Raw genomic sequence first — 22,736 nt, 5'->3', positions numbered from 1 at the left:
ACTTTTCTATTCCAGCAGTAACTCAGGAGGATGTTAAACAGGAGATACTGAAGTTAGATGTTTTTAAATAAGCATGCCCAGATAATGTACATCCAAACGTTTTAGAATTGCTAACTGAGAGCTCTCTGGACTGTTCACGTTGATTTTCATTAAGTCAGATATACACTGAATAAAATGTGACACATAACAGACCTCCTGGGGTAGTCTGCCCAAGAGAGGCCTCAGGATGGAGGAGCAGTTTGCCCACCACTACTCTCTAGGCCTCTCAGAAAGCTAGGAGAAGAGCCATTCATGAGCAACACTGTCTGCTCATGCTAAGATCTGCTGGTGAGTCAAGAGAACTTCATTGTTAAATATCAAAAGCTGCTGGCAGATCTAAAATAATCAGTATAGATACCACTGCCAGAAGAAGATAATCAACTAACTAAATCAGTGCAGTTTCTTTCACATACCCATCCTTCGTCTCATTGACCAGGACCCAGGAAGAATAAAGACACAAGAAGCTACCCGAGTTGCCCTGCTACACACTTCTGAATAATCTTTCCCCAAAAAGGGATGTTAGGAACAAGACAATAGGTTTCAGGATTGCCACAATCAACTGTTGGTTTTTGACCATTAGCCTTGAGAATAAGTGGAAATGACCCCCAGTAGGGAGAAAGGGAAAATCTCCCCCAAGATTGGACCTATAACCTCCCTCACTATTCATGAAGACCAGTGGCACAGAAAAGATTTTAAAGTCCTACCAGATTCCTGAAAGAATGGTCAGTTAGTTTGGAAGCTTCTTGGAAGCTCACTGGTACCATCAACCTTAGCTCAATTTCCTAGGATAGGTGTGGCTTATGAACCATTATACACACACATGTGTGCATATTCACACATACACACACCTTGCAAACATACAACATTAATACTGAGGCCATCTGAAAAATTTCTCAATTCATACTTTACAAAAAGTAAAAAGTCTAGTATATTTAGGAGCCCGACAGACACTGCTTAATTTAGTCAACTATATTATTTCTACCAGGCGTGCAGGCATTTAACTGAAAGTTTTCTTACTGTACACTGCCTTTATTTTCATTTCAGTTTGTAAGGAGGATTACGTAAAATACTGTATAAAACCAAATCTCTTATATATTTCCCTCTTGCTTTTTTCCCTGGTTTCCCTCCTGTCTCAAAATCTTGAGTCTTCAGAACCTGATCAGCAGGTGCAAATGGTTTTCTTCACTGCGGTAAAATTGAGTGTTGTGCCTATGCATTAACATTAAAAATGGCTATAGCTTTGTGACATGAAAAAGTAAATTTAAAATGCCCATAAATGCTTGCTCTCATGTTGTCTCTACTGAGACTGGGAATGTCATGTCTTTAGAATGCTTTCTTATTGAATCTATCTATCTATGCATTTATAATGCACCATCACTCTAGTACCTGAGTGGTTTAACATCTATGCAATGCATTTGCTGTCACTGGAACACAGATCTTGCTCAAATAGAAGGGCAATACTTATATATATTACTACTATTATTTGCTTTGTGCACTAGATGTGTGGCACCATCTCCCTCTTGATCTTAGATAGACATGTTTATTTCAAAAGGCTATGAACATAGAAAGATGTAGTGATTTGATTCCCCATAATGGTAAAAAAGCCATGCTACACTAACACACAGACCATATAATTATTCATCAAACCAAACCATTGTATGTAATGCAAACAAGAATTAAAGAATGTAATGAAACAAGAATTTGAAAATCTGGTTTTATGGGTTTTGTTGCGTAGATATTAGGGCTCTGTGTGGCAGTGTCCTGGCTTCCGCATTCCACTTCTTAGCACTTGCAGAGTCAAGCTGTACTCAGATTGTTTTTATATTGACTACAAATTATGTAGTAAAACATCACTCTTTAGTATAAATACTATATCTAGATTCCACCTGGAGCTTATTTTTATGACATTTATATAAATTACTGATAAATGAATTTTATACTAGAAATGTTGATAAAGTGTGATCTGCTCTAGCTGAATCTCTGTGAACCCTAGTGTGTGATATTAATAGTTAGTAGGAAACACCTCAGCTATGTTAGATATGGTTTAGGTATTTGCTCTTGAAATACAGTATCTGAAATCACTATTATGTATGTGCTGTGATGGATATATCTAGGGTTGCACAAATGTTTTCATTTACTTATACCTTTAAGAAATGTTCACTTTTCCAACCTTAGTCTCTGCACGAAACTTAAATTTTTTGAGCGTTTGAATAAAAAATAAATCATCTGTTTCTGAGAATGCGGAGCATGGCAAACACTCACCACTTTTCCCATTACAAAAATATTCTTGCAACTATTTATTTTAACATCTCAAGTCAAAACAGCTAAATTTAGAAAGTTCAAATATGGCAGGTAATCGTCCTCTTTGAAGGAAAGTATGTTTGAGTGTTCCAGTGAAAACTGAGTTTGAGTTAATCGAGTTTATGGAAAATTGCACTTCATACACCTATAGCACATTTTGAATGGGGATTACTTGTTACATTCAGAAAGCGCACAGCTCAATAGTAGACACCTGAACACATAACGAACAACAGTGGTGCACAGAATAGTTTGCTGAAGGTTCAAGTTGACTGAGGCAAGACCATAACAACCCATATCTCAATCCCAGTCTTTTTATTGAATAAGGTTTCCTCTCTCTCTCTCTCTCTCTCAGGTATTTATTTTAGTAATTTTGTAGGGAACCAAACACATTTTCTTTTCAGTTAGCAGCAAACCTTTCCTATAAGTAATTCAGGGAATGAGACTTAATGACTTTCATGAACTCTGCCATACACAGAGTGGTGCCTAGTGCCACAAGATACTACATATTTACATCTAAAATTATAGAAAAATTTATCGACTATTGCATATGAGAAATAGCATAAACAACAATCATAATTCATATACTGGCGGGGCAGAGTAAAGGGTGCCTTTGAATCTTATAATTTCCTGATTTTGAGTGCTTAACCATGCAGCTATTTAAATTGTATCTAATATTAGCTGAGAAACAATTATTTGAACATAAAAGACAATTTAATCCCTGATGTAACTGCATTATCGTGAGTGGAGTTACACCAGGGGTGAATTTGGCCCACTGCGTGCTTAGCAGCAGAAGCATTTAGCAACAAACCACTCTTGCTCCATTTCCAGTCCCTGCTCTGCACGGGTGAAGCTATTTAAAGTATGAAGCAGTGGTTGAGTGGAAACTCAATAAGTTTAAATTAGATACTAGTAAAAGAAGAACAAAAAAAGCTCTGTGTTCTTCAACTCAAGGGCAATGTGGTGCTGTTAAACCAGCCCCACGTCAGTTTTTCCTTCAAAAGATTGCTGTGCCATTGAGAGGCACTATGAAGCAAGGCTCATATCTCTCCTGCTGAATGTAGTAACAGAGAAGTGGTGTTGCTGATGTTACCTGTATTTGCCACAAGAATTGACCCTTCACTGCAGATTGTGTAATTTGTGAAATTCCCCTCCACAAAAATTCCAAATTTTGCTAAGCATACATGCATTATGTAGTTTAAATACTATCTCAAAAGCCTGCTATGGGAGACTACGGTGGACCAAATTCTGCTCTCACACCAGTGTGTCAGTAAATCCAGAGTAATTCCATTGACCTCTGTTGAATTACTCTGGATTTAGACTACTTTGAGAACAGAATTTGGCTTATCATCTCCAAGTAGTGCAGTATATATGTTACACCACCCTCTTCCCAGAGTTCAGAGATGAGTGACAAGAATGATAAAGGGGCATAGAAAAGTTCTCATATGAAGAGCCTGAAAAGACAGATTATTTATTTTCGAAGAGCTGAATAAAAGGGAACATGATAGAAGTATACAGAATGGTGAATAGTTCAAAGAAGATGAACCAAGCCATTCGATTTTCTATCTCATAATACAACAAAAGGGAATGGTCTGGTCAATGAAAATGAAAGATGTCAAATTAAAAAAAGAAAATATTTTTCATATTAAACATAATTAGACTGTGGAACTCATTTCCACAGTATGTCATTTAGACCAAGAACAATTGGGCATTTATATGGATATGAAGAATATCCAGTAAATTAAAAAAAAGTTTTAGAAGGGTTATAAAATTCCAAGCTTCAAGTCTTAAGCCAATCTCTAACTATTAGAAGTTGGGAGATTTTCATGGGAGAAAAATCAATCCACAACTGCCTACTGTAAGGTTTCTTGCATTGTCTTCTGAAGCATCTGGTGTTGACCAGTGTCAGAGACAGGATATTGAACTAGATGGACCACAAAGTCCTATATTTTCAGACAAATAGCATAAAAAAGAAATTGATGAAGTTTTATGCAAGTGAATGACAGCATCAAATCTTCACTTAAATATTAGTTATCACCATTGTTGCATACAAGCTACTTGTCAAATGATATTATTGTTTTGTGTTAGAAAACTGCATCACATTTCCTAGTTAATCTTATTGTTTTTAAATGTCAATATCTTGGCCATTTAATATTTCATTTCATAACTACAAAAAAAGCTACTTATATAAAATTTTCCTGTGCAGTTTATTGGTAATACTACACCTGGAACCACAATAACTTTATATTTTTGCTACTGTACAATTTCTCGAAATTCTAATGAATTAAAACCATTTTTTGTTTATTTGTTTTAAAGCCATTTAATTGTCTCACAATTGTCACCATTCGCTAAAACTACAAAGGTTGTAGCCAGTGAAGGTTTGAAATGGCATGTTAAGATTAAAACTGTTATATTTCATGGGCCTTGGATATTTTGTTTTCATTGACAACAGATCTAATCAGGTGATTGAGGTTTTTCCCCTAGGGAAGTTTCAGTCAGTCTCCATTGTGGGGGTGGGCACCCTGGCCATCCATTTAGATTAGCCTGCAGAGAATTTACTGAGGTAACAAAGCAAGGTAAGCTCCCCCCTGCTGCTGGTAAACTCTGTTATTGTTCTCCATCTCCTGCTGACTGGAATGAATGCTATTCTGCAAAGCTAATTACTACAATAATGAAAGAAACAGCACAAAATGACATAGAATGCATTAATTCAGTAAGGATTAAATCACCTGTGTATCATTTCCTTTAGTACTTGCTGCTACTTACTTACAGTCATGTCCCACTCTATTAGATTTGGCAAATAAAGAATAAATTAATAAAATAAATGTCAATGTATAGACAACAGTGACTGAAGATCTCCCAGTGCCTTAAGAGACAATAACTACCTGCAGAGTTCCACAGATTTACTTGGGAGGAGAGGCGTCAGCTGTCTCTGCAGTACTCAGATCAGAAGTGAGAGATATAAGGCAGTAGTTCTCAAACATTTGTACTGGTGACCCTTTCACATAGCAAGCCTCTGAGTGTGACTCCCCCCCTTATCAATGAAAAACACTTTTTAATATATTTAACATCATTATAAATGCTGGATGCAAAGCAGGGTTTGGGGTGGAGGCTGACAGCTTGCGACTCCCCCATGTAATAACCTCACGACCTCCTGAGGGGTCCTGACCCCCAGTTTGAGAACCCCTGATATAAGGTGTTGGCTCCATAGATTATTTAATTTTTTCTTTGCCTACAAGGATCACAGTACCACAAGGTCCTCTGCTATCCTCACAAGGCACCACAGCAGTACATTGGCCTACATGTACATCTGAGGCCCAATTCACTTCCTGAAAGTTAATTCTGTGAGAGTTGTTGCCATTAGAAAGGAGATATTGATCTCAGGAAGGCTCTCCTCACCCTCAAAAGGGCCTCTCTAAAATTTGACCCATGGATTCACGTGAATCAGGGCCGAGCATTGTTCACCCCCATACGACACTGGAGGTTTTATAGATTAAGGCTGTACGACTTTTTGTGGGATGCTCCTGCACCCTGGAGAACCCCCTTTAAAAGGTAGTTCCAGAGATAGCTACATGTGCAAGATTCCCCAGCAGCCCAATTCCATCGGAGCATGTCAGGGGACTCTGAAGCTAATGCAGAGACATAGGACCCCAGTATGGATGGCCCTGTGTCCATGGTGGATTTTTTGGGGAATACATACAGTTTGAACACAGGAACCACGGTTTCTTTCAGGGCAGAGAGAACTCAGTAAGGAGTGCTTTAAACTTTTGTTCCCTCAGGACCCTTTCTCAAGACAGACTCCTTCAGGGGGTAATTCTAACTAGATACATAAAATGTAAAGTTCAAAATCCCCACAGGAGTCAAACATATTCCCACATTCCACCCAATAACATCCCACAGAGTAACAAATCCTTCCAGCAAAATGAATAAGGAAACAAAGTATAAAGAGGTAACTTGTGTGCTGCAATATACATCTCTGAGCTCGAGATAAAAATGGAGTATTAGGACTAGTAATTACAACTGCTATGCTGAATAATCTAAGCGACCCTTCTACTATTTAACCCAGAAGGGAAAAATGAAAAGAGCTTCTTTGAAATATGGTCACAAATTCCACCCAAAAGACTTTTCCTGCAATTAAGTTACATTTACTGACCCCAAACTCCTTAAAAGCAGCATTAACTCAAAGACTTCAATTATTCATGGTCAAACAAAGTTGATTCTATTGCTTCAGTCAAAGCAGTATTCTCTTTTACAGTGGTTATTTCTGTAGTATCTTCAAAAAGAACACAATCTATGCAAACATGTAAAGGCTCTAAGTAAATTGGAATTTCCATAATAAATCCTAATTTCCTGTATTTAATACTTCAGCCATTCTAAACTGTATGGTGATGAAACTTGGGATTCTTTCCACTTTGCTCCTTCCTCACAAAAAGCAACTTGGTTAAATTAACAGTTTCAGGAACATGTAGATCCAATTTCTGCAACTTTTTATGTGGGAATTTCTTGAGCAAAAATTCAAAAGGAACTTGCAGGTATTTAAGGCTATATGATAATCTGTGAAAAACCTTTTGGGGAGAAAAAAGCAAACCCAGGGAAGTCTGCAGAGTGAATCTTGTGGAGTTGCCTTCTCACACTTCCAGCTGAGGATTTAAGGGGGCTCTGACGCAGACAAATGACGTTGGCCTGCAGACTCACTGAGTCCAAGGATCCACTAAGAACTTTGCCCCTATTCTCATCACGAAGAGCCTCCATTATTCCCTGTTGCTACTGCCCTGCTATAAATCTCCACTACCATCCATAGGTGCTGACTTTTGTTTTTGTCGGTGGGTGCTCCTCTCTGCCCTCTCCTCCCCATGTGAGCGATGGGCAGGGCCTTGCGGTGGAGTGGTGGTCAGGGTCACAGTCCAGGCACCGTGGCCCACAAAAGATTAATCGAGCCCTGCGTGTGCTGAGCACCCCTGATTTTTTTTCAGTGGGTGCTTGAGCCCCGGAGCACCCATGGACTCGGAACTTATGGCACCATCCATCTCCTCTGGCACCACTGTTCCTTCAGAGTTACTTGTACTTTTACTGATTGCTTTCCAGCTTCAATCTGAAATACCTCCTGTGCAATCGCCTTATTGAGCTGTGGCAGTATGGATTTTAAAGGTCAAGAGTTTCCAATCAATCTTGGCAATTTAAGAAGGGGATAACATTGCCCAAAAATACCAAGCAAAACTAACTCTTCCTAAGGTATTTGTTTTATTTTCAAAGATCAAGGATGAGACACAGATCCTCTTTATTCTTTGGTATAAGAAAATACTGGGATTACATTCCGAAAACAGTGGTCTCCAAAGTGGGGTGTGTGCACCCTAAGGGGTTCGCAAAAGGATCCTTGGGGGTGCGTGGCAGGAGGAGTGCTTTTTTTTTTTTCCTCCGTCAGATGGGAGTCCGAGCGGCTCTTTTAATTTTTTTTTTTTGCTTCGGCAGTTCAGGCGGGGGTCCGAGCGGTTTTTTTTATTTTGTTTTTTGCTTCGGCAAAAACAGTAGAGCCAGCGTGGCAGGGGGTGCGCGCTCAACATTGTTTTACTGATAGGCGTGCGCCATCAAAAAAGCTTGGAGCCCACTGTCCTAAGACACTGTACAGTTCTAGCCACCATGCTATTGACTTGTACGTTAACAGGGAGACATTCTTCCCTCAGTAGATTCCCCCTCTTATAAGAATAATACCCAAAGAGTGCGGGAGGGGGTCATCTGCTCAAACTGAAGAGTATTGCTTCTCCCAGTTTCTAAAACCCGCCTGACCGGTGATTGATTTTCAGGCCTGGAAATGGAACAAATAGTTCTGCAAAGGACAGAAAAGAGCTTGCAGAAAGGGATAGTACTGTGTCCAAGCTCTCTCTGGTACCATCATCATCACTCCTACAAAGGTGCAACAGCTGAGGAAGCAAGTGAAGGCTACCTAGCTGTCTGTTTTGCTGGGGTTGGAAAGGCATAGTAGTGAAATGGTCTTTTTTGCTCTACGTAGTGTAGCTGGAGCCATGTTGATCCCAGGATTTTAGAAGGGCAGGGTGGGTGAGGTAATGTATTTTATTGGACCAACTTCTGTTGGTGAGAGACAAGCTTTCAAGCTACACAGAGCTCTATGTAGCTTAAAAGTTGGTCCAATAAAAGATATTACCTCACTCACCTTCTCTCTTTTTTTTTTTTTTTGCTGGCATTAGAGACTGTATGAAAAGGTTACAGATACTGAAAAATCCTCTGAGAATGGTAAGATAGCAACTATCTGAAATCGTATTTATCACAGAAGCGCCTAACCCGGAGGTGGGCAAACTTCAGCCCACAGGCCACATTCAGCTGCGGGACCCTCCTGCCCGGCCCGAGCTTCTCCCCCATGAGGCTAGCCCCCAGCCGCTCCCCCGCAGCCTCAGCTCACTGCACTGCCAGTGCAATGTTCTGGGTGGCGGGGCTGCGAGCTCCTGGGGCAGTGCAGCTGCACGGTGGCAATGGCTCTATGCTGCACGGTGGCAATGGCTCGGCTGGCTCCAGCCGGGCGGTGCAGCTGTAGTTCTGCCAGCCACCATTGCTCCAGGCAGCGCGGTAAGGGGGCAGGGAGCAGGGGACTTGGATAGAGGACAGGAGAGTTCAGAGGGCAGGGAACAGGGGGGTTGAATGGGGGCAGGGGTCCTGGGGGGGCAGTCAGGAAGGAAGGGGGGTGGATGGAGCGGCAGAGGGCTGTCAGGGGCAGGGGTTCCGGGGGCAGTCAAGGGACAGGGAAAAGGGGTGGTTGGATGGGGCAGGGGTCCTGGGGGAGCCATCAGGAATGATAGAAGTTGGATGGGGCAGCAGGGGGCAATCAAGGGCGGGAGTTCCGGGGGCGGTGAGGGGACAGGGAGTGGGGGGGAATGTGTGGATGGGGCAGGGGTCCCGGGGGCCCCATCAGGGAACAGAGGAGTTGGATAGGGCAGGAGTTCCGAGGGGGGGAGGCAGATAGGGGGTGGGGGCTGGGCTATGACCCCCTCCCCTAACCGGCCCTCCATACAATTTCCAAAACCCGATGCAGCCCTCAGGCCAAGAGTTTGCCTGCCCCTGGCCAACCAAACCATGAGTGGGGTCCCACTCTGCTAGGCACTGTACCAACACAGGGTAGTTGTCTTTGGAAGACTGAAAGAAAGATACTGGTAAATGTTCAGTCACCTAGTAGTTAGTGTTATTCATTTTCTCCAAGGTTTCATCAGTGTTTACTACTGAATGGATCAGGGCTCTCAGATTGAGGACTTTCAAATGCACTTCTTGGAACAACATGGAATGCCTGTGAAGTATGACTACTGTTTTCAATAATCAGAGGGGTAGCCGTGTTAGTTTGCATCTGCAAAAGCAGCAAAGAGTCCTGTGGCACCTTATAGACTAACAGACATATTGGAGCATGAGCTTTCGTGGGTGCATCCGACGAAGTGGGTATTCACCCATGAAAGCTCATGCTCCAATACGTCTGTTAGTCTATAAGGTGCCACAGGACTCTTTGCTGTATTCAATAAATAAACCTTAGAGTTCAGCACCTTATAAGAAGCATATTCCTATTTTCAAACGTGTTCTTGGCCCAGTTCTTGTCCTTTCCTGATGACTGATTTCATCTTAGCTCATTAGCCTCTGGCAAAAGGTGGAAAAGTGAGAGCATACTTGCACTATAAAGAGAAATCACAGCCTGCTCCAAACTTCACCTCTTTCCTCCCTTCAAATTTCCTACAGAACTGTCAAACCTACAAACTGCTAATTCTGAAAATTAAACTAACAACTCAAGATAGCAGTTAGCAAACATAAAATGGGACAATGGGGATCTTTTTTCTCTCTCTTTCCTGGTAGAAAAGAAGAACTGAAGATGGGTAGGGGGTTATTTGGTATGGAATGTTCAGATGCATGCCAGACCCCTACAGGTTTCACTGGTTTGAATAGTTCCATGACAAGACCACCTACAGTGGGGAAATGCAGAGACAATTTCATTAGGAAGAATTGTGGGGTGAGTTACCTGATAATTATGTTTGTGAGAAATAATGTCACTGAAAATAGCATACAGGTAATACAACTGAACCTTATAATTATTTAAAGGGCAAAAGAGTTCATTAATTTTTGCTGGAGGGCATTTCATATTTGATTTGTTGTATTCAAGTGACATTCTAGCTTTCACATGAAAAGCTAGGATGGTCTCCTCCTAGATAATTAACTTAAATCTTCATGTCTCTTAATTAGACATGAGAAATGCAAAGTGTATTTCTAGACGTCTCTTCAACTGAAAAATGTACGAATACGCCACCTGAGCCAGGAAAACCTATAAACAGAAGTGTGCATTATCTCTATATTCTAAGCATTAATATTGATGCTTCCAAACTTCAAGACACAGACAAAGAGCTGGTTGGAAATTTTCCAATGATACATTTTTCCATTGGAAAACGCTGATTTTTCTAAATCAAAATGTATCATGGGAATGTGTCAATTCTGTTGAAATTTCAACAGAAACCAGCCAAATTGCTCACTTACCTGGCAGTCTGCCATGGAGCTGAGCCTCTCGGAGTGTCTGGATTCAGGCTCCACTGAAATGTTCCCAAAGCAGGAACATTTTGGTGTTTCAGAAATAAAATATTTCAGATAGCCAGTTCAATGAAAAATTATTTGTTTTTGGATTTTCAAAAAAAACATAACTTTTCTCAGAACAGGAAGTCTGTTCCCTAACGAGGTCTAATAGTAAGCAAGGTGAAACTATCAAGATTAAAAAGTAGAGCAGAGGTACCTTTTAAAATGTATAAATGTCCAAAAAAATATACTCCTACAACCACAGAGCTGGTTATGTTTTGTAATATGAGAGAATGGGTAAAACTATACTAAATTTTTGTAAAAGAATGAATTTCTTGTGTGTACTGGCTGTGACTAGGGAAAATATGCTACAATCTTAAAGTATACTTAGAAATATTATGGAAATAGTAGAAACCAACTGAAAAGTTTCCCAATAAACTCACTCATACCCTTAGATAATATAATTCTTAGACTGCCAGGTGATAATTTAGAAATACATAACCCTGTACTATAGTCACTGTGAACATTAAGTTATTCCTTCTCACAAAAAAGTTCAATGGCATACAATTAACATAAGAAGATGCAAGCTTATTGGCGTGAGAAACTGTCATTTGTATTCTACCTCTCATTCATAACAGCAAAGTTCTAATCCTGGCATGTGCTTAAACGTTTCATAAACCTACTGTCTGACCTTCAAAATATGTATCACACAAGCAGTATTTTTCTCCTGTATGGACCCAGTGACTAGGACCTTACCAAATTCATGGTCCATTTTCATCGATTTCACGGTCATAGGGTTTTAAAAATTGTAATTTTCATGATTTCAGCTATTTAAATCTGAAATTTCACAGTGTTGTAATTGTAAGGGTCCTGACCCAAAAAGGAATTGGGGATGGTCACAAGGTTATTGTAATCGGGGTTTGTGGTGCTGCTACTCTTACTTCTATGCTGCTGCAGGCGGTGGCGCTGCCTTCAGAGCTGGGCGGCTGGCCAAAAGCCGCTGCTTTCTGGCCACCCAGCTTGGAAGATAGCGCAGAAGTAAGCATGACAATACCATGACCCCCCCCGCTCCCTCCGAAATAACCTTGCAACCCCCCTGCAACTCCCTTTTGGGTCAGGACCCCCAATTTGAGACACTCCGGTTTCCCCAGTGAAATCTGTATAGTATAGGGTAAAAGCACACAAAAGACCAGATTTCATGGGGGGAGACCAGAGCTCACGGTCCGTGACGCATTTTTCATAGCCATAAATTTGGTAGGACCCTACCAATGACCTATGCAATAAAGACGAGGTAGAATAAAACAAGCTTCCTCCACCTTTTGTGCAGACTCAAGGATGAAAAATAGTTCCTATCAAATGTCATTGAAATAGTTTTCTGATATAACTTTCTGGATATTTACATTTTTGGACAAACTAATGTTTTTACGTCTGCTCATATTTTTGAAGTATATTAAAATTTATTCTCTCCCTGGGAAACACTTTTATTAATTTTAATTAAGGGCATAATTTCAGGTGTGCAATATGCAGTATATGGGTTATTATTCTGTGTCCCAAAGAGACAGTAACAAAGCAATAAGGAACTTGAACATGATTCTATTACTAATTAGGAGAAACTGACGAAGAAATTGAGACCCACATGAAGCAGAAATAAGGGGAACTGGCTTTGCCTCAAATGGGTGTGTGGAAAATGCAGGAAGAGCTGCAAAGGGTAGATGAACAAAGTCAGCAGCCTGCTGCAGCTCAACACTTTGGCAAAGCAAGTAGTAACTGTTTGATGTTCAATACCTAAATATATAATCATAGTGGAGCTTCATCTTAAAATATAATCTGAGTCACATTTTCAATGGACAGTCATCTCAAATAAAGGATGCCACTATGCTTCATGTGAAATATTTGTGTCATATAAAAATTTTATAATATACACAGCAGTTCCTGATTTACATAACAATTTATGTCCATGTTGCCATTGGAGAAAACTGCAATGGTTTAACTGCATGGTGCACTCCCCTACTCCATATGTGCTGCATTGATGTAAAGTAGGGATTAATTTGGGTCTAATTTAATATGGTAAATCATTGGAATAAACACTGCTTTATATTGGTGCAGAACATCTACATCAGGGGTTTGCACATTTCTCTAATGTAAACAGGGTCTATGCTATCAAGATGTTTGATGATTTCTTAATGAAGCTGATTTTCAGTTCTTGTTTATTTATAGATTCATGGAGTTTAAGGCCAGATGGGACCATAACATAATCTGGTCTCATTTCCTGTATAAATTTCATCCATTTACCCGTTATTGAACCCAATAACTTGTGTTTGACTAAACTATATCTTCCAGAAAGGAATCTAGTCCTTATTTGAAGGCCACAAGTAATGAAGAATCCACCACTTCTCTTGGTAGCTTGTTCTAATGGTTAGTCACCGTCACTATTAAAAATTTGTGACATTTCCAATTTGAATTTGTCTGGCTTCAGCTTCCAGCCATTGTTTCTTGCCATACCTTTCTCCACAAAATTAAAAAGTCCTTTACTTCCAAATCATTGATAAAAATGTTGAATAGCACCAGGCCTAGTACTGATCCCTCCAGAACCCCACTAGACATACCTCCCCGCCACTTGATGATTCCCCATTGATGATTTTTTTTTGAGATTTCTCAGCCAGATATTTTTATTGAATTTTTATGTGAAACAAAGGGCATGAGCAGAGCCTAGCTTAAGAGCCCCATGCAATCAGGGCTAATAAGAAACTTTTTTTTTTTTTTGCCATCTGATGCTGTTTTCTTAGTATGTTTCTTAAGTATATAAGCTTCTAGAAGCCAGAACAGTTACAAGAATGTAGCATGAAACACAGGATCCAAGAAAAACGATATGAAAAAGCTGAAATTCACATTAATGAGCATTGTGAATAAGATGTCCTTTATTAGCTAAAATTATAAACACACACAGAGTATGTTTGTATTTAGTATTTTGAATTAGAACATATTGATGGTAAAATCATCACATCAAGTACTGCCACATTTTTTCATTAGCTGTTTAATGGTAATGTTACAATGTATAAACATATTATAGGTATAAAATTAAACAAACCAGTTGTTTATTTGTGTGGTACTAAGAACATGATTATGAATACAATTTCTTTCTTCACAGAATAAACTCCCAAACAGATTGTTTATATTGAAAATCCCTGGAAAAATATCATGGTGCTTTTTTCTGCTTCAGCTTCCTGTACCAATCAGGTGCCTCTCTATTTGTCTGTGAAAGAAAGAATGCTTTGGTTATGCGTAAATTGAAAGGCAGGAGAAATATGCAATCCACACAACTCTGCCTTCCTCTCTCTCTCTGCCATTCACAGTGGCAATTGATTGCTCTGCTTAAACTAAAATCAATTAAAATGTGAAAGGTTTATATTACACAAAAATACATTAAAGTTCTCTGTGTCTAAGATAATAAAATAAACCAAACATCATATTATTAACCAAATTATGATTAAAAATGTTTACCAAGGTTAAAACAATCCATGAACTGCTTAGCTAAAGGACGATCATTGTAAATTATGTTAAGTATATTTCTGTTAAAAAAGGAGGTGGGAACCTAGGACAAAGAGGTGTGCTACAATATGCCAACATTTTAAGCATAATACAAAAAGCTACATGTAAGAACACGGGTTCTCCATAATTTGATTGTGGGACACTGCCTCTGGATCACCTTTCCTTACATTCACAGTCTTGTAGGCTACTTGTCACACATTCATGACTGCATAAAATTCTTGTAGCAATTACAGCAACCTTTCACATGGAAAAGTAATAGTAAGTAAGTGGGGGAAGGAAGCTGATGAGTCATCTTCAGACTCAATGGAATTGGCAGGGAATTCACCCCTAAAAACAAAGTTCTAGGAGAGCCATGAGAAGTACAGACCTTTCACAGGATGGAAATGTCCTGCTCACTGCCTCCCAATTTCCCAGGCTCCATGGCAGTACTTTTTGAACAAGTGATAAGTGTAATTATTACTGTTAAAATCCTATATTGAAATCAAATCAAGTTTAATGGCCTCAAAAAGATATAAATGCATGCGCTCTGTTTCTTACATAGTGCATTTGTTATTTCAGACATTCAAACGAATTTTGTGTCATAAGTGAATCATTAATCATTCCAGCCAAAGAAATGGTGAATAAGGCATTATTTTCATTCTAACCATTACATTATTTGACTATTAAGTCTGGCTCACAAATTTAATCAAACACGAATTGTTCAACAGCAAACAAACACCAAACTTGAGAGGAAAAAAAGCCCAATTATTACAGCTGTCACTTGATTTAGGAAACCTCCCCAAACATATATTTTCTAAATTTGTCCCATACTTGTCAGAAAAATCAGAGGATACTTAGTAGTTCGAGCAGTGGACTGCGAAGTAAGTCTTCTGAGTTATAGTGCCAGCTTCCTCAAGGAAATGGAGCAACATTTGTACAAAACACTTAACTTCTGTGCCTAAGGATTGATGTTAGGCTTTGTGTATGTGATGTGCTTTCAGTATCTTGGGTGAAAGGCACTACAGAAAGGCAAGTATTTATTATTTACTATGACATCTACCTATGGTTGGCTGTTGTATCGTTTTTCCATTTGTTCTGTTAGTAAGTTCAAATGAAACTTGAAGCTACAGTTCATTTTCCTTTGCCTTCCTTCTCTGGAACTACTTCCTTTTTGACTCTTACTATCAAATGAGATTGTAAATCTTTGTGAAAGCCACCAAAAGATGTAAGTTAAAGTACGCCACAGTCGCTTTTGTGCTTGGGAGTCTAGGCTATCTTCAACAGGGATGCCTGAATCCCTCTCAGAGATACAACCAAGAGACTGCCTAAGTCTGTCTCTGAAGCAGAAGCTTGCACTGAGTAACTCCGGGTACTGTGACTCACTGCCTGCTGCCCTAATTAAGACAGACCCAGCACCCTTCTAGGCCCACCTCACTGGTCACCTTAATCTATAATCCATTTACAAGCTAAATTCTTTTGTGCAAGGGTGTACTCACAATATAACACCCTTGGTGGGGAGTGGTACTGAGCTCTTTCTTACTGCACGAGGTATCAACTTCACCTTAAGCGGCAAGTCAGTAACATACTGGAAACATCTGCGCAGCAAAACCAAAAACAAACTACATCACAGTGGCAAGTCACCTCTCGGGTCTCAAAATAGCAGTGTAGGCGTTGCCGTTCATGCTGGAGCCTGAGCTCTGAGACTCCTCCCCCTCACCAGGTCTCAGAGCCCAGGCTCCAGCCTGAGTGGGAGCATCTACCCTGCTATTGCAAGACCCATAGCGCGAGCCCATGTCAGTTGACTCAGGCTCTGAGACTTGTTGATGTGGGGTTCTTTTCTGCAGCATTGACACCAGTGGTGGATTAGCCACTCAGCCAAAGGGGCCCTGGCCAATGGGGTGCCCCCACGCTCTGACTGGCAGGAACGCCGGGTGGAGCCCCCGTGCTCCACCCCATTCCCTGGCAGGAGCGCTGGGTGTGTGTGTGTACTGCAGGTAGCAGGGGTAGGGAGGGGCCCCCACTTGCTCTGGTCCAGAGCCCCATAAACCCTAATTCGCCTCTGATTGACACATCCCTGCTGAAGTTATTGACTCCAATTAGCCATGAACCAAAGCCTCCAGAAACATCTCTGCATGGAAACATAAAAGAAAATTGGAGACTCATGTTCATAACAGGGTCAGCCATCCTGCTCCTCCATGGTTCTTGTTTTTGAGGGAGGTATTCTACTTTCTACATATATACATACATATCCATACACATGATATATATGATTTTATATACACGTGCAATTACCCTTTTTTTACACACACACACGTACGTACGTACGTATATTAAAAGGACACTGAGGCTGCAAAGATAAGCACTCAAAAGTTAGGAAATGCCAGAATTAAGGCTCCTTTTGCAACCCCAATTCAGTCCCTTGAGACTTAATGACACTACAATTAATTACATGATCACTTTCCAAAGAACCCCTGCCTCATTCAGTGCACAGAATGGACCTGCTCTGGCAAATAATCAAGACTGTGTAATGAAAGGGGGCTGTTGTCTGTAGCACCCCTGCCTCTTCTGTTAGGAAGTTGGAAGGTGTCTAGTGACTGAGGCAGGGCGTTGCATGTACAGAAAGAGTGGTCTCATGGTTAAGTCAACTGAATGTTGCTTTGGAGAGCTGGATTCTATCCCTACCTCTGCCACAGAGCTGCTGTATGATTCTGGGCAGGTCACTTAAGCCAAACTTTTCAAAGGAGGTGACTAACTGTGTGTTCCTCATTCTATGAGTGCCCAAACTGAGACCCTGGGGTCAGTTTAGCAGAAATGCTGAGCACTCACAACTGCAAGTGAAGTCAATGGGGAACTGTGCTTTGAACATATGAAGTGTGATACAATGCTAAATATTCTGAAAAATCAGGTCCTAGGCCTCTCAAATAGGGCAACCAATATTACTGTACACTTTTGACATTATTCTCTGTTCTTTAGCATCCCTATTCCAGAGATGGGGATAATACCAACCCTGCACCTCACAGGGGTATTGTGAAGATAATTAATATTTGTATAGTACTCAGTAATGAGTGCCATGAGAAGCCCATAAGGTAATTCATAATTCTGTATTCAGAACAGGGATTAAATAGTGTGCAGTAAATAAGGCTAAACATTGATTAATAAGGATAACACAAAATATTGCTTATTACATGAGCACAATCCATCCTAAGCACTGAATGAGCCAGGGTCCTATGGAAATAATTACCCACTACTTAATTAAAGACGGTATCCTAATACATATGCACCTAGATGTCAAATTAAGGTTGCACAGACAACCTTAATTCTGGCTTTCTCTGATTTTTTAGTGTATATTTTCCTAGCTTTTTAAGAAAGTGAACTGAAAAAATAGAAATTCCATTATGTGGATTCATATTGACACCAATATCATTCATCAGCATGGTTGGAACCACTAAGCTCTCTGCCATTTGAGCTAACAGTAACTGATAGCAACAGTAGGTTGTTATCCTGTGTGGACCAGCATTAGAGGTGGGATGAGACACACACTTTATCAGTAGGTTACACAGATATTTGCAGACAGCAGAGGAATGAAAAAACTCAGGAATTTGGGCTTCCATTCCAGGCTCTAAAGAGGAGTGTATTCCATTGGTCATGGACACTTCTGCCAGTTACACCCAAGCTTCATCCCTTCTTCTCCATCACAGCCAACCTGTCCCTGTCTCACTCCTGTCTGTTCCTTACTCTTGGCTCCTTGTCCCAGTCCCACTCTAGTTCCAATCTCCCTGCACAATTAGTCCCAGTTTCCCCAACATCTCACTGGTTTCCAGTCCTGCTCCCGCAATTCTCTCAGTCAGGGTCTCTCTCCCTCCCAGCCTCCAGTTCTAGTCTCATCAGGCTTCTTGCTCCAGTCTAGTCCTTCCCCTCCCCTCACAGTCTGGGCCTTGTTCCCCTCTGAGTTCATGTCAAGTGTCTTCCTCATCCACATTGCCTAGGCAGCAGCAGGGAAGTCACTAAGAGCACAGGAGAGACAAGGCTCCCTGCTCTAAGTTCCAGAGCCAAGAGCAGCTGGGAGCTGCAAATTCAGGGATAACCATCTTTGACCCTGTAAGCTCCAAGATCAGTTTAGGGGAGCATGCTCAGCACGCATGGAATCTTCAGAGATTTTAGCTAAAAAACTAAGAGATCTCTATTGAGCTTGTGTAAACAGATCTTTCAAAGTCTTGCATCTTGGCCAAATTTGGGTGGATTTTCACAGGGACAGCAAAAGGTACGACCCTAATACAAAGCCCACATCTCCCCCTTGCCAACTTTTAAGTCCCTGCTCCAAAGTTTGGGGGCGCTATAGCTTCTCAAAGAAAAGGTTGCCAGAAATTTTTAAAATGACAAAATATATTGCCTAGCCTCATTCTCAGAAACTTCTGAACCGTTTAGCATGAAACTTTCCAAAAAACTTAGCCTGACGTAGACCCCCAGCACAGAATATTTCAGCCCCTAAAGGAATACATTTCAAGTTATAAAGCAACCGAAAACAAGGTCGTATAATGGGAAGTGTCGGGCCACCTTAGTATTAGGCAGTGCGACCAGCCTGTGTATGTGTAAGTATTATGTAAATATCTATGTCAATATATATATTTTCTTATATCCATTGGGATGTTAATGTATTGGATATGTAAGAATTCTATTTTGTTATCCATTTGTAATACAACTTTACTAATTGAATTTTTCGGGAGATTTGTTTCCTGTGCACTTTAAGATCTAGAAGCGTTTAGAGGGCTGGAGTCAGTGGTAGTGTGTGACCAGTATAGGGATATAGCTTCCTGTAGCCTTCCACTACCAGAGAGAGAAAAGCTTTCAGCAGGGATGTTGCACTGTCTTGCATTAACACCACAAGATGAATACAAATCCTGTGAAATCATCTCTTCAAAGAAGCAGACTTCTAGAATAATTTTTTTGTTTTGACATACACACCCACAAAGAGACACTTTTTTTGGTTTTTGAAATGCGAGCAATAGTACCCTAAACAAAGACCGTAGGTCACTTATTTTAATTACTGTACTTACAAATAATGTTGGTTTGGGTATAAATACATTTTCTTCTTCGTGTTCCGCTGGCAGCTTTACAGAAGGGTTTGATTTGTGTTTTGCAGTTAAGCTTCTTACGTCACTATGAGACTGAGGTAAATTTTCCCCATAGCATTTACCATGAAGACTGATAAGAATTTGTTTCATTACTGCCAGTTCCTGTAAAAACAAAAAATATAAAAAAATAAATAAGAACAATGCTAAATTTTCAATAAAACTAAAAATAGTAAAACCCACTAAAATGATTATCTGTTAATAATGCATTTCTGTTCACCAAATCAAAATATCTAAATAGATATATAGGCAGATCAATAATCCTATAAGAAGTCTGATTATTTACTTGCATTTATTAGTCTGAGTACTAGTTAGAAACTACTAAACGGAGTAATAAAATAAAAAGGCACAGAAGAGTTATACAAATAAAACCTCATAATGTCCAAATGCTGTAACAGAAAAAGCATTTAAAGTGCATTAAGGATCCCACTGTCCCTTTCTTCTATTTAAACGGCCATTTATTTTAAACAATTATTTTAAAGATCTATTTTGTAAAACAAGATAGCTTACAGAATCCAATTTGAGTGGCTATGATAAATAGTACTCCGAGGGTTAGGGTTTGGGTATGTGCCTTATAAATGCAGATATAAAAAACAAATATATGTCTTTACCCCTAGAAAAATCAATCAATTGATAAGAGAGGCCTAGAAGACACTACAGCAAAAAGGAGGAACAGGATCATGATCTGAACTATGGAATGAAAAAGCAACTACTGAAAAGGAAAGAAAGGGATCTGGTGGCCAGAAGGGTTCTCGCTGACTTGGAAATGTTAATAATTTGCTAAATAAACAATTTGATAGATTTTAACCCCTTCCCCCCCACAACAGATTGGTTCAAGATCATTAGTAAAGTGACAAAAACAAAACCATAATTCCTCTCTGACTTTAATCTGCTATGGTCTTCTAATGTCACTGCATCTCCATGCTGCTGTCATTATTTTCTTCATTTTTAATGGATGCAATTATTACAAAATATGTTACATAATTTCCCCCCACCCCTCACACTGGTGCTTCCAGCTGTATCTTGTAACAATTTGTGAATTACTATGGCTGACAAAACAGCCAAGTGAGTGCAATCTTCATTCAAATAGCAGTTCAAAACCATACAGTTTTGACTGTCTTCAATAATAATTCAGCATTAATACATGCAATCTTATCTTAGCTCTTTAACCAAAACAACAGTATAACTAATGTTTATAATAGTTTAATGCCAAACACAACAAATGGACAATATAGTTATTGTACACTACTTATTATCTATTTCTTAACATTAACCAGAAAATTACAGTGATTCATACTCTATTTTCATCACAGTATTCAAAATTAGCATAATGTAAAAACAGACGCTTAAAAGTCTTGCCATCTAACTTCTGATACATAGTTGCTTTTAATAACTCCATAACAATACACACGATATAAATATTTTTGAAAAAATTAAAACTAGGCATGCTTTGTTGTAGAGAATGTAGTTAATAATAATAACCACAATAATACAGTTATATGACTGGAACCCCAACACTAAATACACCCAACAACTTTATTCAGTGTACAAATTGTTCTTGGGTCTCAGTCATTTAATATTTGCATAATTCAGCTGTGTGTGGTGGCATGTTAAAACAGCTCAACTGCAGAGCAGCTGTTTAAAAGGACTGCTTAGTTGATGCCAACATGTTACCGAAAGTTGTAAACTCTGCAAAGATGCTGCCAAAGATACATAGACAGAATTTCTTGATGAAAATAACTCAGACAAGTATATTACAAATACATGCTCCATGACTGGAGATTAAGTCACATGTAAGCAATGTTTTTACATTAGTAAGTGGTGCTATAATATATCTTTATGGAGCTAAATCTTGCATCAGACTATATGGACCAAAAAAAGTTGTAATTATGAGTTTGAAGCTGCACTCAAAAAACAAGGCAAAGACCAAGAATTCTCATACTGATTTGAAAAAGAGGTTAGTTTCAGATACATAAAGGAGGCCCAATCCTGCAGTTATGGTACCAAATTCTCTCAGGCCATGAAGGTAGAAGGATGGCTCGTTAGTGAGCCCAATACAGCTCCCTAATGCTGTGGGCCTATCTGTGCAATCGCTGGGGTAAACTAGAGCAGCCTAAAGTCTTTGCGGGGGTCCTTACTGGGAAGCACTATAATCCACCTGAGAATTTGCAGCACAGAGGTCTGCCATATCCCCCAGATTTGGGGCATGGAGTGGCTGGCTAGGGAGCAGTGTGCGTTGGCTTTCCACCAGCTAACAGCTTCCACCCTGCCAAAGGAATTCTCAGCTGGACACTTATACCAGGAGTCTTGCCTCCTTTACACTCCCAAGTGACATAAAGGAACCAGAAGAGATTGGAGATGAGAATTTGCCCCACAATGTATATATTAACCTAAAACAGTGTCTACGTTTGTTATGGGGCATTGTTAAGGTTGCATTAACATTTGCATTTAAAGCAGGACTAAAATCCCCGTTTTAAACTTTAATGATTAATTTTAGTTTGAAAGGCCCTAATTCAGCACAATGTGCAAAGCTTCTCTCTCCATTACACCATAGTTATTCCACAGTAACCCTGTTAACTTCAGTGGAATTACTACTAGGGTGAACAGACATCCTGATAAAATCAGGACTGTCCCAAAATTTAGGTCCTTGTCCCAATATTTCGCTCCATCGGCAGCACTTTTTTTTTTTTTGCTCCTCCAGCCGCATTCGGCTATTTCTTTTCTTTTTTGTTCCGCCGGCGGGGCCCCTGCCATGTGTCCCGATATTTTCTTCCTCTCATCTGGTTACCCTAATTACTATTGTTTGTTTATTTATTTATTTGTGGTTTATAAATTTCAGATTTACTAACTTTTGATGAGGATACATTTGAAAATGTCCTGATTCTGAAATGTGGCAGTTCCCTTCTCACTTTTTTTGGATTTCTCTAGCTAACGACAGTTCCAGCAAATGCCACAATCCACAAACACATTCTGATATCACATGCCACCTGTGAATTTTGAATTTAAAGAGTTATTCCCCAAATTAGCAATGACCGATACAAATTATGTAATGATTAGATAACTGAATTGCTCAGATTTATCACCTGTTTCCATTATCTGATTCTGTTAGCCTGCTTCCAAGACCCCTGCTCAGCATATAGATCCTAGGAAGCCAGGAAAGGCAGCAGAGGGCGAAAGACGGGGCTCTGCAGGCCA

The 22,736-nt window shown here is 39.8% G+C and overlaps 1 protein-coding gene across 8 annotated transcripts in view; it reads right to left on the bottom strand.

Moving 5' to 3' along the window:
* Nucleotides 1-13,778: 13,778 nt before the first annotated feature.
* PIBF1 (progesterone immunomodulatory binding factor 1) overlaps nucleotides 13,779-22,736 on the bottom strand; it is a 187,825-nt gene continuing 178,867 nt past the window's right edge. For 7 of the 8 annotated variants that reach the window (XM_039529625.1, XM_039529659.1, XM_039529615.1 and 4 more), the window contains 2 exons: nucleotides 19,467-19,646; nucleotides 13,779-14,137 (listed from right to left, as the gene is read on the bottom strand). In XM_039529625.1, coding sequence (XP_039385559.1) covers nucleotides 14,081-14,137; nucleotides 19,467-19,646 — 237 coding nt within the window. In that variant the 3' untranslated portion in view covers nucleotides 13,779-14,080. Of the gene's footprint in view, nucleotides 14,138-19,466; nucleotides 19,647-22,736 lie in introns of those variants that run through there. The other variant, XM_039529668.1, reaches the window with a different exon arrangement.

The sequence above is a fragment of the Mauremys reevesii genome, linkage group 1, assembly GCF_016161935.1.
Source record: "Mauremys reevesii isolate NIE-2019 linkage group 1, ASM1616193v1, whole genome shotgun sequence".
Lineage (NCBI taxonomy): Eukaryota > Metazoa > Chordata > Testudines > Geoemydidae > Mauremys > Mauremys reevesii.
This window is presented reverse-complemented; position numbering and strand designations above follow the sequence as displayed.